The sequence below is a fragment of the Electrona antarctica genome (genome assembly GCF_951216825.1).
Source record: "Electrona antarctica genome assembly, chromosome: 19".
Taxonomy (NCBI): domain Eukaryota; kingdom Metazoa; phylum Chordata; class Actinopteri; order Myctophiformes; family Myctophidae; genus Electrona; species Electrona antarctica.
This window is the reverse complement of record NC_136800.1, coordinates 36,728,908-36,741,987: the sequence shown is the minus strand read 5'-3', so window position 1 is coordinate 36,741,987 and position 13,080 is coordinate 36,728,908. Positions and strand designations below refer to the sequence as shown.

At 42.2% G+C, this 13,080-nt stretch overlaps 1 protein-coding gene across 1 annotated transcript in view; it reads right to left on the bottom strand.

The window, feature by feature from the left end:
• The window catches only part of LOC306943331 (vasoactive intestinal polypeptide receptor 2-like), a gene marked incomplete at its 3' end in the record, with an annotated part of 95,747 nt that extends 82,944 nt beyond the window's left edge, over positions 1-12,803 (bottom strand). The window contains exon 1 of the mRNA XM_079529590.1: positions 12,729-12,803. Within this exon, the coding sequence (XP_079385716.1) occupies positions 12,729-12,785 (57 nt within the window). The 5' untranslated portion in view covers positions 12,786-12,803. The remainder of the gene's footprint in view (positions 1-12,728) is intronic.
• Positions 12,804-13,080: the final 277 nt, after the last annotated feature.

Genomic DNA, 13,080 nt, shown 5'->3' with positions numbered 1-13,080 from the left:
TAAAGCACTTTAGTGTGTAGTCCTAATGTAGTAACGTCCCAATAATCCACACGCGGAAGCCACGGGTGAGTTTTAACAATTTATAATTCAGGCATTTAGCAGACGCTCTTAATCCAGAGCGATTTACAGTAAGCAAGAACAAAAAACATGGTAATACAGCCGCGCCCGGGGGCCGGCGAAAACTAGAGTTTTCAACAGGCCCTAAAATTAAGTACCGGCCCTACCTGGGCCCTCATCAAACCCTGTACACTCAAGACACTGCCCCCGCTGCTACCCTTAGATCTCCATATACGGAGCTGACCTGTTCTGACATTCCATATTATCTGACCTCATCAAACCCGGTTCACTCAAGACACGCTCCATATATGGCCAGTGCACGTGACCTCGCCCTTCAGGGTGTTGAGGAGCGGCTACACAGTACACTCAAAGGTCAACCCAGTAGAACTGAAACAAGTTTCGAAATAGGGGGTCCAGCGGAGAAAAGAATTACATCATGACCTGATCTTGTTTGCAGATATTAACGAACCGTCTCACTCTCAGTTGAATATGAAGCGTTGCCAGCCATCAAATCTCAAAGTCACTTGGGAGAGACAAAATTATTTATATACTGCAAAGATTGTACGCCGTGTACGGTATGTAATATTGCCAGAACAGGAGAGATCAATAAATATTTGCCATCATGCCAATGCAATATCACTCTCAGATAAGCACAATAAGCACCAAAAATGTTACAAAGTGAAATCTCAAAGTGTAACTTCAGTTTGGTTATATTTGTACACCACTCTGAAAGTTAAGGATTTTAAAGATGGAGTGTCATGCTTTTTTTTGTTTTACTTTTTCTGTTTTGTATGTGTCTATGGAGTTAACATTACTCTAGAATATTGAAATATGTCTTCCCTGTGTATTTTTGGTTTCTTCCTGAAAGTTGAAAGCCTTTGAATCGAAAGGCCCAATCAAAATTCACCAGATAGTGACATTACATCGCTTCCCCTCAAGGTTCAACAGCTGTGGGTGCGGCTTCAGTTCAGGTGGATCACATAATTTGAACACTTTCTGTACGCCTTTTTGAAATAAATATTTCTCCTAGTATAATGGTAAATGGTGCATTTATATAGCGGCTTTATCCAAGGCGCTTCACATAGATTGTGCATTACATTCACACACACATTCATACACCGATGCCAGAGGAAACCATGCAAGGTACCAACCAGCACATCAGGAGCAATTAGGGGTTCAGTGTCTTGCTCAAGGACATTTCGACACTAACTCTGGGGGAGCCCGGGTTCGAACTGGCAACCTTGCGGTTACCATCCGGCCACTCTACTCCTGAGCCATCCGGCCACTCTACCGCTGAGCCAGCCACTGTTTTAGGGGGGGATCACGGCATTCCCTCCTTAATGTTTGATGTGAGAAATACAGTAGGGATAAGCACATGCAACAGGAAGATGTAAAACAGCAAGCAAGCTTGGTGTTTTAATTAGAGCAGTTGTGCAGGGATATGTCTGGGCTCTGCATGGTGATCAGAGCCCAGACATGATGTCCTTTGGGGCAAAGATTATTACGCGTCTTCTTTTCTGTCTGTGAGTCCATCTGTCAGGTTCCTCGTTCCTAGACTTTTCTCATCTCAAGCCTGGTAACGAGTCTAACGACGACCTAAATAAGAACAAGAGTTATTCATGTTTTAAGATTTTCGGTCTCATCCACTAAAATTAGGGAGAACATTTTGGATGACGTCCCAACCGGAAATGGCATAGAATGTTGCCCAACAGGCGCTCCCAGCCTGTGGAGCGATGCGCTCGGTTATGATATCAATAAAGTTCCGTCCTGAGATTAATCTCCGTCCTGACTGTTAGGACGTCAGACCAAAGATATGCACCCCTTCCGACGTAGACACTCAGTCATTTGTGTACTGTCTGTGTGAGTGTGTGCGTGCATGTGCTGTGTGTCCGTGTGCCATTGTGCATCGTTGCCTCATTAGGCCATAGCAAATCTCCAGCTTTATCAGTTGGCACGCAGGCAGTGGAGGGAGACAGGAACAATGAGGGAAAGAAGAGAGAGAGAGCCTGTGGGTCACATTCAATTCCTGGTGACATCCAATGTCGTTACGCAGAATCGGTCAACTGCCAACTTTGTTATTCCTCAACCACATTTCGTCTCAGGTTCTCTCATACGGTGACTCCCTCAAGGACACATGTCCGTTGTTTGTGGAGATTGACGCTGTGGCAATACAGTTTCCTGGTATCCTGACAGCTGCACCCATATACGACTGACAGTAGGAAACCCAGCCTGGCAGAGATCTGCACTCTGAGGAGCGCACTTTTCTATGCTAATGCTCTTATCAGCAATGTATTCAACTGAATATTCAGGGATGGCCTGGGACGGCCTAGTGGTCCAGGCACATAGTGCATCATGGGTTCGACAGGGTTCACGGGTTCGTTCCTGACAAACTTTGCTTTATGTCATTCCCCGTCTCTCTCCCCTGTTTCCTGTCTGTCTCCACTTTCCACTATCAATAAAGGCAAAAATCCCCCAAAATATTTTAATATCTTAAAAAGAATATGCACTAGTATGCAGGGATTTGTACTGTACAGAATCAGAGTTGTCTTTATTGCCAGGTATATTCGCACATACTGTACATGGTGCCTCTGTGAGAAAGGTGCATTACACTGAATAACATAATTTTTCCTAAGGGGGTGATAAAAGGACAGAGTGGGTAATAATACGCTTTTTCTGATTGGTCTAGCCTGCCGTGTCTTCCCCAGTGACTGTACAGTGACTGTACAACAAGCTAAAGTCACCACCACCCACTGAACTGTCAAAGTAGGTTACTGTACTGTATCTCACATGCCGAAGGAATGCACCATGTCAAACATGGACAAAGCTTGGCCACAAAACACAGCTGAATTCACAAATTAAATGTTTATCTGGGAGCAAAGTCGACCAAAACACAGAGCACAAAACCAAGGTTCACAGAATAGTTGTCTAATGGTGAGGTGAGAGGTCAGCCATGCAGCAACTACCTCTCGAAACACTATTAAGGAATCAACAGGTCTACCATGTGCGACCTGTTAAAATTTAATTAACGATGAACACTATTTTAAAGAAAAATCAAAGCAGAGGTTATTTCTTTCTTTATCTTGCGGTTATATTAGGGTGATGTCAGGATGAAGGAAGGAAGGACAGTGCGCTTTAACAGCGGGCGAGCATTGGCCGACACTTCGCCTAATTGCCCGGTCGGCCGAAAAGATGAATTATTTATATCTATTCCGGCGACGTTCCTCCGCCCACTTTTCGACTATCGGCCGTTCGCCTACTGTCGGCGGCAGTCGCCAGGTCCCATAGACAAATAATGCACTTCCGTAAAATTCGTCTGGCTGTCGCCCGCTGTTAAAACGTACTGCTAGTCCCCGCAGCTGTATAGAATTCCCTCTGCCTGAGCCAATTGATTGCCCTGGCAACCCCGCACCTGCCATTTGATTACTTAACCAGTCCACTTTTCAACGGGTATTGCATACTAGGGTAGGGTATGCATTGCAGATTTTCATTGTTCCCACCCTTCATCATTCCCAAGTAGGCCATTGGCCGACGGGCACAGGTCCAGTATAAAATATAAAAAAATATGTTTTAGGGGGCACGGTGGCACATTCGGTAGAGCTGTCGCCTCACAGCTAGAAGGTCCTGGGTTTGATTCCCGCTCAGGGAGCTGTGGGTGCTGGCGGCGTGTCCTCCCCTCCGCGGCGTCAGTGCCCATACCCGTGGTGGGGTTGGCGAAAGGGACTTTCTGTGTGGAGTTTGCATGTTCTCCCCCTATTCCCTAAGGTAGGTATACCCTCACAAAAAACATGCAGTAATCCTGGTCTCTAAAACTACCCCCCCCTGGCCAGCCTGATGGAGGGGAAAGGAACTGGTTGGAATAACATGTTCCTTCCACGTGCTACGTCCAACCAGGGAAACTCCCCCACGTCAGGTAAAGGAGTGACTTGGACATGCATGAAGGAAGCATGAGTTCAAGTCGGTTGCTCTCCCCAGGTTGGCGGAGGATGTGTAGAGCCCAGGATCACATTAGATAATTGACACAGGGGTAAAAAATGGGTTACAGAACCGTGGGATAAAAAAATAAAAAATAAAATATATATATATATGTTTTACAAAAGTCCGCCTCCTGGTGGCGTTAAAAGGCAGATGTGAAAAATGCAGGTCAAAGGTTTGTCCTTGGCCTCTAGGGAGTGTGCATGCAACGTGTTACGCAGATCGGTGCAGTTATTGGTCAAAAATGTGAAAACTGCCTCAGGCCGTTCTGGAAAATTTGGGGCAGAGGTTAATCGTTGGCATCCAGGGAGTGCGTGGGCAAAATTTGGCATCGACCGGGTTAACAGTGCCGGAGATTAGCTGTCCGCAGACGGACGGACGGACGGACGGACGGACACACACATGGACGGACACACACACGGACGGAGTGCAAAACATACTCTCCCCATGCCTTTGGCTGGTGGAGACAATAAATGTTAAAAAAAGAGAGGATGTAATGTTAAAAAAGAGAGGAAGGAGCGCATCTGGCCAGAGTAGGAATATCCAACAAGGTGCTCTTTGGTACAACTGGGTGACAGAATTAATCGGAAAAAAAGAAGTGACCAAGGCACTCTTGTAGAAAAATAAAAAAGCCTTTAATTTAAAGTGGCATGGCTAATGCAGGCACAACTGTCTTCATCAGGGTTACTAACAAGATAGCAGATAAAACATGGCTTTTATAGGATATGACATCACAGGTTAATTACCATACAGATTGTCTTCATCAAGGTGACTAACAAGTTGCAGATAAAACATGGCTTTTATAGGATATGACATCACAGGTTAATTACCATACACATTGTTCTGCATATCACCCTGTATATCACACTGCCTTCACCCTGATGAAGGCAGTTTGTGCCGCAATGCATAGGTGCATTTTAATTCTTGCAATGCATTAGCCACTTTAAATTAAAGGCTTTTTATTTTTCTCCAAGAGTGCCTTGGTCTCTTCATTATTTTTGCATAAATAAATAGTGGGGGGGCAGGTAAGGGTTCTTGAAGACTCGAGAGTTGGCGGTGCCCAGATTGGAACCCATGACCTTATGTTGCAAAGGCAAGAGCTCTACCTACCGAGCTAACAAGCAAAATCATTCAGTGTTTTTGTAGCAAGTTGCGCAAGGATAACTAATGATAAGATGATAAAGATTTAGACTGCGTATAAACCAGAAAATATACCAGATTCGGATGAGGAGCTCAATGAGTGAAAACCAATGAAATTAGTCTGAAACAGGGATTAAAGGTTAGCTGAAAAATTATTAAACTTCAGAGAAAATAAACAGCTTTGAACATTCATGAAAAACAAATGGGGCCCACTTTAAGATGTTGACTTGAAAAGTCCCAGTTCAGTTCCTATTCAGTTCAGGGAAAGCAGTCTCTTTCTCCAATTTGGAGAACCAGATTACCACATTTGTGGGTGAAGGGGGGGGTTCAGAGTTCAGGGTCGGCTCACCAGGTCTGGGTACCGGTACCAGAACCATCCATGCAAGGGAATCATTTCAGGACACAAAAAACCTGAACTGAAAGGCCAGGTGTCCAAATCAGTCTTTGTTTCAAAATCACTGTTGTACAACATCAAATAATCTATCAATTCATGAGTAAAGAACCTGATTTGATCAGGATCAAGTTCTTTATACATGTTTCCCACTAAACAAATCAGTTTCTAGCATTGTTACGGCCCTTTAAACTTGGCTCAACCAAGGGCTAACATAAAAGGACACAAAGTCAGATCAAAAGTTCACAAAGATATTACACATTTATTTAAAATCCTGCATTGCAAAACAGGGACTGATGGACACCCAAAAGAATACTTACCCAGTATAATACTACCCCAGCCCATCTGAAACTTAACTAATAACAGCAACAAAAAGGGAACGCAAGTGTTCAGTTTGGGTGTTTGGGAGACAATGAGCTGCTGGCCACAGGTCCTCTTATATAGCCTGCAACTAATCAAGAACAGCTGACACAGGGTGTGGCAGGCAGAACTCTCAGGTGATTGACAGGTGAGGCACTTTAGACCAGCAGAGGTCAGCAAAGCCACAGGCACTACAACAGAACAAAGTAAAGACAGAATTTCACAAAACAGCAATTTTCATTGGCTCATAAAACCTTCATTTTTTCACTTAAAAAAAGTACTATACTTTCCCATGTCCGTATAGGTCCAAAGTTCACGTGTAGAAGTTTTTGTGCATTTTGATCAAAGATCCTGGGAGGAGATGCATTTTAATTGATTTTCATATAATTCAAAATGGTGGGTAATCTAGAGGTCAGAGGTCAAAAGTAAGAGCACGGTACTTGTTCGGCATGAGGAGACGCATATGTGTGTCGAGGTTTCATTGTTGAGGGTCAAACGGTTCATGAGCTATGCGTGGTCAAAGTTTGCATTTTCAATATAGCGCCAACCTTTGGCCAATGGTTGTGGGCTTCGCATCCTCACCGTTTGGCATGGCCCTCTACCATATCTCCAAATTTCGCGAAAACCGACTGCACGGTTCAGCCATAACTGCTATTTTTGGCGTAAGAAAAAAAAATACAAAAACAATAAAGGACCAAGTTCTTCAAGGACTGCTTGTTCCTTTAATAATAATAATGATAATAAGCTACAAAAGAAAATCAACTAGGCAAGTATACTTGCCCTGATGAAGACTCTTTTTGAGTCGAAACATGTTGGCTTATTTTTATCCACCCTCTCCTCATTTTTTAACCTTTTGAGTGCTCGGATCACCGCCTTTTCTTTAATAATAATAAGCTGTTTTACTCTGGCTTATTTGCACAGGAGAGACAATTATCCCAAATTCTACAAATCAATCAAAATCTAATACACTATTGAAAATATCTAACAGCAATGTGTTATTGTAAGCTTGTAGATGACAGATCTAATATAAATTTGAATATGAAGTTTCCTCTGTATATTGATGTAATTAATTATCTGATCAATCATATGATCAATAGATATGGACTGGTATATTTACTAGAGAAAAATAAAGCTATCAAACATAACCGAATAAATACTTAGGTGAAATAATAGGCTATCATCTATGAGAAACTGCCCTCATTTCCCAACAGTCTGAGTTGAAATTGGGAGTTATTGACTTGAAACACAGCCAAACTCACCATTACTGTTTATTTTTCACTATGTTGTGGATTGCTTCATCTTTTGTGAGTCACATGTTTTCAAGCAAAAGTATTATCAAAGTATTATTATCTGCATTACAGTGTGCAGACAGAGTTCAGACTACAGAGCTTCCAATAACTCGGATCAGCACTTAAACTAAAATGACTCACATCTCTTAACACAACCTACTTCAAACATGTCTCTCTGTGCCACAGGCCTCAGGCCTATCTTTGCTGCCGGCTGGAACCGTGGAAACCTCATACTGTATGTCCAGAACTGTTACTTATCAGGATTCAAATTAAAAAATGGCTAAAATAGCAGATCTACAGTATATGGCACAAGCTTGAGGTTGTACTGTAGATCGGCTATTTTTTGCTACTTTTGCGTGACACGATAATATTATTCATAGGCCATTCATTAACGAAACATTAAACGTTTAAATGGACATGCAAGGTTTCTGCCCGACAGCAATGTTATGAAGGAGAATGTTTAATTAAGTGACTCGATTAAATGAACATACAGTATGTTAATCACACAATAAGTCCTCTCAACACATTCCCCACGGCAGTTAATAAGACACAATAACACAACAAACGAAGGCAGGGGCATCACAGGGTATCTGAAGGTGGGGGGGTGGTCCGGGATGCACACATATTGCTTGTTTGCAGAACATTTTCCGGTTTTGTGTGGTTTTGGTGCGTTATTTTGGCCTATTCCCGGCCAAAATTCCCAAGCAGGCATGCTTCTTCGGCTAGGCAAAAATGGCAAAGTCGCTTTCACATTACAACAAACCAACCAACATTGTCAAAAATAAAGTGCAAAATTGTCTGTATCTTTATCTTTGTTAGTTGCCAGTATTATTTTGGACACTTGGTGGCGGGCTTTAGATTGAGTGCATTGAGACTTTTGAGAGGGTCAGTGGTGCAGTGATGAGCTAGCCTAGGACACATGCAGTGGGGAGCTCAAACCGTTATTACTGAGCCAGCCCATCGGAGAGGTGGAGATTGCCATTACATTGTCCTTTAAAATTGCCACTATTACAAGGGGAAATTAATGTAAACATTAAAAAAATAATCTTATTATCTGTGGAACAGCGTCAACCTAGGCTAAATGTAAGGTAATGCTGCCTCAAATCCTACAATTCAAACTAATTGTCAAGGTGGGGGGGTCGCCAGTTCTAATATGATGCTCCTCAGAGCAGGTAGAAACTTACTTTAAAATCCTGCTGGTAGGTGACAAATGTGCCTTTCCAACGCGGTCTCCTTTGCGGTAATATCTCGTTCAGACGCATCGCTTTGTAATCCATTCTTGAAATAAAGTAACATTTGAGTAAATCCATAAAAAGTCTGTGTTTTTTCTTTCATCATGTTTCCAATATCTGCCGGGCAATGCAGGCATTCAAAGAAGACAAAAATAACTTCCTGAAGAGTCACATGATATTGTGGCTGGACCAATAGCATATCATCATCATCATCATATCATCATCAAACTATAATTAGGCCAGCTCCACACTGCCTGCACCAAATCACTCCCACCTTTCACACATAATTGACCATAATAATATGGAGGTCTTAACGAAGCCCTTTTTCCAATTAACACATTATAGATTAATAATGAATTTATTAGTGAATAATATCTCACAATGGGTAAGCTCCTCACTGCCTGCACCAATCACTCCCACTTTTCACACAGGCATTGACCATAATAATATGGAGTGTGTGTGTGTGTGTGTGTGTGAACCCACTGCTGCTTTCACATGTTGACTTCCACCACTTCCGACATCAACAGCCCACGTAAACTTTCCAAACTACTTTCGCTGTGCGCGCACACGTGTGTGTGTACTGTGTGTGCAAACTACTTTCGCTGTGCACTCGCGCACGCGTGTGTGTGTCAGCGCGTGTGTACTGTGCGTGTGTGCACACGTGGACAAGCGCACATTTTCTGTGTAGCGTGCGTGTGTGCGTGTGTGTACGCCTGGCCAAGTGCACATTTTGAGTGGGGATGCAACCGTCTTCAGTTCGTGCGGCTAAACACAACACAAGATACAACTGTCTTCCCTCTCCCACCCTCCCAACACACACACACACACACACTCAGCGTGAAGTGGCTACAGCGCACGCTCCGGAGAAAACGGCTAACCATAAGCTCACAACATCACAGGTTGCAAGTTCTCTCAAGCCAAAGCTCAACATTGACACCATTTTGGACGCAAATGCACCTGCAATTGGATCTGTGCGACTTACCAAATATATCTGGGAGTACCTGTGCGACTGTCCATACTTTCTGTGGTGCATGTCAAACTGGGGGTCCTTGATACTTTTCAAATAGGGGTCTGTGGGCTAATAAGTGTAAATGTTGCGGTCCTTTCCATGAAAACGTTTCCCTACCATGCATTTGTAAGAATACTTTCATGTTATACTGCTGTTTTTATTCATTACAAAAACACACACAAATATATTATACAAGTTGAAATATATCAGAACGGGTAAGGACTAGTCATCATCATACTATAATTCAGTCAATGTCTGTCTGAATGTGTGTCTGTCTGTCTGTCTGTCAGAAACACCGCCGTATCTCCTCACCGCCTGCACCAACCGCTCCCACTTTTCACACAGGCATTGACCATAATAATATGGTCTTAACGAAGCCCTTTTTCCAATTTAACAAATTATAAATTAATAATGAATTTATTAGTGAATTAAAAATGCGAAAACGCACCCAGGGCGCAGTACCTCCCGCAGCCACAAGGGGGGGGGGGGGGGGGGCAATATCTCACAACGGGTAAGGGCTAGTAGTTATAATATATGCGACCTATACGCTTGGACTGGTGGGTTGGCCAAACAGCTATGTGGTTGGCTGGATAACCGTTCTATCAATCTAAATGGGTCAATAGGCTTTCATATAGGAGAAACAGATCAAAGTCCAAAACTATAACACCCGCATGAACTGAGCGGTGCGGGCCGCTGTGTGTTTGTGTGTGTGTGTGTGTGTGTAACCAGCTGCAGTGGTCAAAGGGTCAGAGTGTGTGTGTGTGTGTGTGTGTGTGTGTGTGTGTGTGTGTGTGTGTGTGTGTGTGTGTGTCGAATGCGACATACACATTCTGTCACTCATTGGAGGGGTTTGGCACCACTCAAAAACAACAGCCAGGCAGTAAAAGTGAGGGGTATGAGAGAGAGATTCTATAACAAGAGACGAAACTCCCATTAAGTCCTGTCAGGGTGCATGTACATGCATGTGCACGCACGACCGTGCATGCGTGGTTGAGGTGTTACATTAACATTAGTACAGAAAGCGCTGCCGCCATCTTGGAGTGATGCGCCATCTATAGGTTATTCCAAAAAAATAAGGAGTTTCATCTCTTGTTAGGCCTATAGATATTATGAATATTTTGTCACGTTTGAATAATGTAATAGCTATAGGGTTATCCCGACTCCCGGTCATGTTTTTCCGATTTCTGATTTTGAGTATATGCCGATACCGATTTGTCAAACACTTATGCCAAATCACAATAGTACACATCACAATAGTACAATATCCAAAATCACAGACGATGTTCAGTCCAATATCATCATGTATGGATGTAATATTGATGCCCTGCCCATGCATCGAAAGGCCTTTTATATACCATTGCTGTCATTTCGGTGTCACTGTTACAACAATCTAGGAACCCATCTGTAAACCAAAAGCACCCTCTTTTCAACAGTCAACTGTCACAAGATACTGTTAGAGCTTCATGATTATGGCAAAGTTATTATGGGTCCATAATGAGATCAGTTATTACAATTATTACCTTTTTTAACAAACAAAATATTTTCTTAATGCAAGATCATTCTTATTTTGACAAAAAAAAGGTTTTCCCATTCAGACACATGGCAGCCAATCTTTTCCCCCCCGATTCCGATCTTTTGAAAATCACCCGATCGGCCCGATTTCCGATAATTAGATCTGCAAGCATCGCCACGCGTTGTGAACTTATAGCCAGGTCTGCTATTTGATATTTTATTGGTTTTTGAAAAAATATATATTCAATTAAATAACACCGCTGAATCATTGGAGTAAAGTGAACCAACTGAAATTAATCATTTGTAGCCTAGGCCTATACAATAAATGGTGGAGGGGGGATTTTCATTTCGCTTTTGAGCTTTATCAGTTAAAAAGAGAGAGAGAGAGAGAGGGAGAGAGAGATTATGTGATGTCATACGGTAAACCTCCACGGAGAGCCAATAGGAAGGCCTCTGGGAGGAACCGTTGACAAAAGCCTCGCCCCTATATTTCTGTCAGAAGCAGCTGAGGGCTGATTTCACCCCGCTGCGTCATTTTGGAAGCGCACTTCAATCAGAGGCTCAGCTGCCTCTGTCCAGTCTCTCTCCACTGCAGGTGCGCATGCATCTGGGACAACAAGTTAACACCCGTGTCAGTTCACTAATTATAAAAGGCTATTAGTCTGATTTTTATTTATTTATTTTTATTTGCGTTTTCATATAGGCCCGCCTATAGGTTAGGCATACTTATTAAGTAACCTCCTATAGGTTAGGCTACTTATTAAGTAACCTATAGGCGGGCCTATATGAAAAACTGAAAACGCAAATAATGAAACAAACAAACTGCATTAAATTGCTGAAGTGAAGGACAAGCGAACGTGGACCAGTTTATAGGCTATACTGAAGCTTTGTGTTTAGGCGATGTCTAATAAAACTATTACCGTCTTGGCAGAGAGAGAGAGAGAGAGAGAGAGAGAGAGAGAGAGAGAGAGAGAGAGAGAGATTCAGCAGATCCACTGTTTATACTTTGCGCTGAATTTGGACAGGCACATTCGGCAGAGGAGCGCATAATCTGTTAAAAGAAACATTTACACAGCTGTTCAACTATAGCTATAACACCCCATACAGCAACACCCCCAGTGTTATTAATAGACACTGACATGTAAACATGGATCACTAAAGATTTGTGATGTTTTTTTCTTTCTTTAGTTCTTTCTTTCTTTCTTTCTTTAAAGTATGTATGTATGTATGTATGTATGTATGTATGTATGTATACTGTATGTATGTATGTATGTATGTATGTATGTATGTATGTATGTCTACAATAATAATTTAGGCTACATCACGTGCGAGAAATAATGCATTTAAGGTGAAGACAAAGTCTTCAGTGATCGTCCGTACAAATTTGACAACAGATGCGTCATCCTATATAGCCTAAATAATAACCTCGTCTGTCTGGATATATTATGAGACTGATTTCAACTGATGGATATATTATGAGACTGATTTCAACTGAAGCCTAATATGTTGCTAAGCCACTGTATAGAAAATAAAATCATAGCAATTTCTATACAGTGGCTATTGCAATCTTGCACACTAATTGGCTAATTGAATGAATGAGGTATAGCTAAAAGTTTCGCGACGCGTGATCATTTCTGGCACTGTGCTTGAAAAGAGGAACAACAGCAACAACAACAATATTATTATTATTATTATTATTATTATTATTAATAATAATAGGTACACATGTATATAATGGTACTGTATGCATGGCTATCAGTACTCACCATGAATAGACACGCTGAAAAACACAAAGTGACAAAAATAAAACTTTTCATCTTCATCTCCCTGATGCCTGTCGTCCAAAGAAAAAAGCTTTTCCTCGAATGTCATTGAAACTCCATTTGAGAGTTTTTCATTTCGCCAAAGAAAATTAATTTAAATTCCGTTGATGTGGAAAAGGCGCATAAAGAGGTCTTACAGACCGGTGTGAGCTGTATAGTAGCCACAAGAAATGTGCAGCGCTTCAAATCACCACAAACTGACTCCCCCTTCTTGTCCACGAGGCTATAGCCTACTCAACTCTATTCAAGTGTCATCGCTTTGAAAACATGAAAGATGTCTAGACTCACATAGACA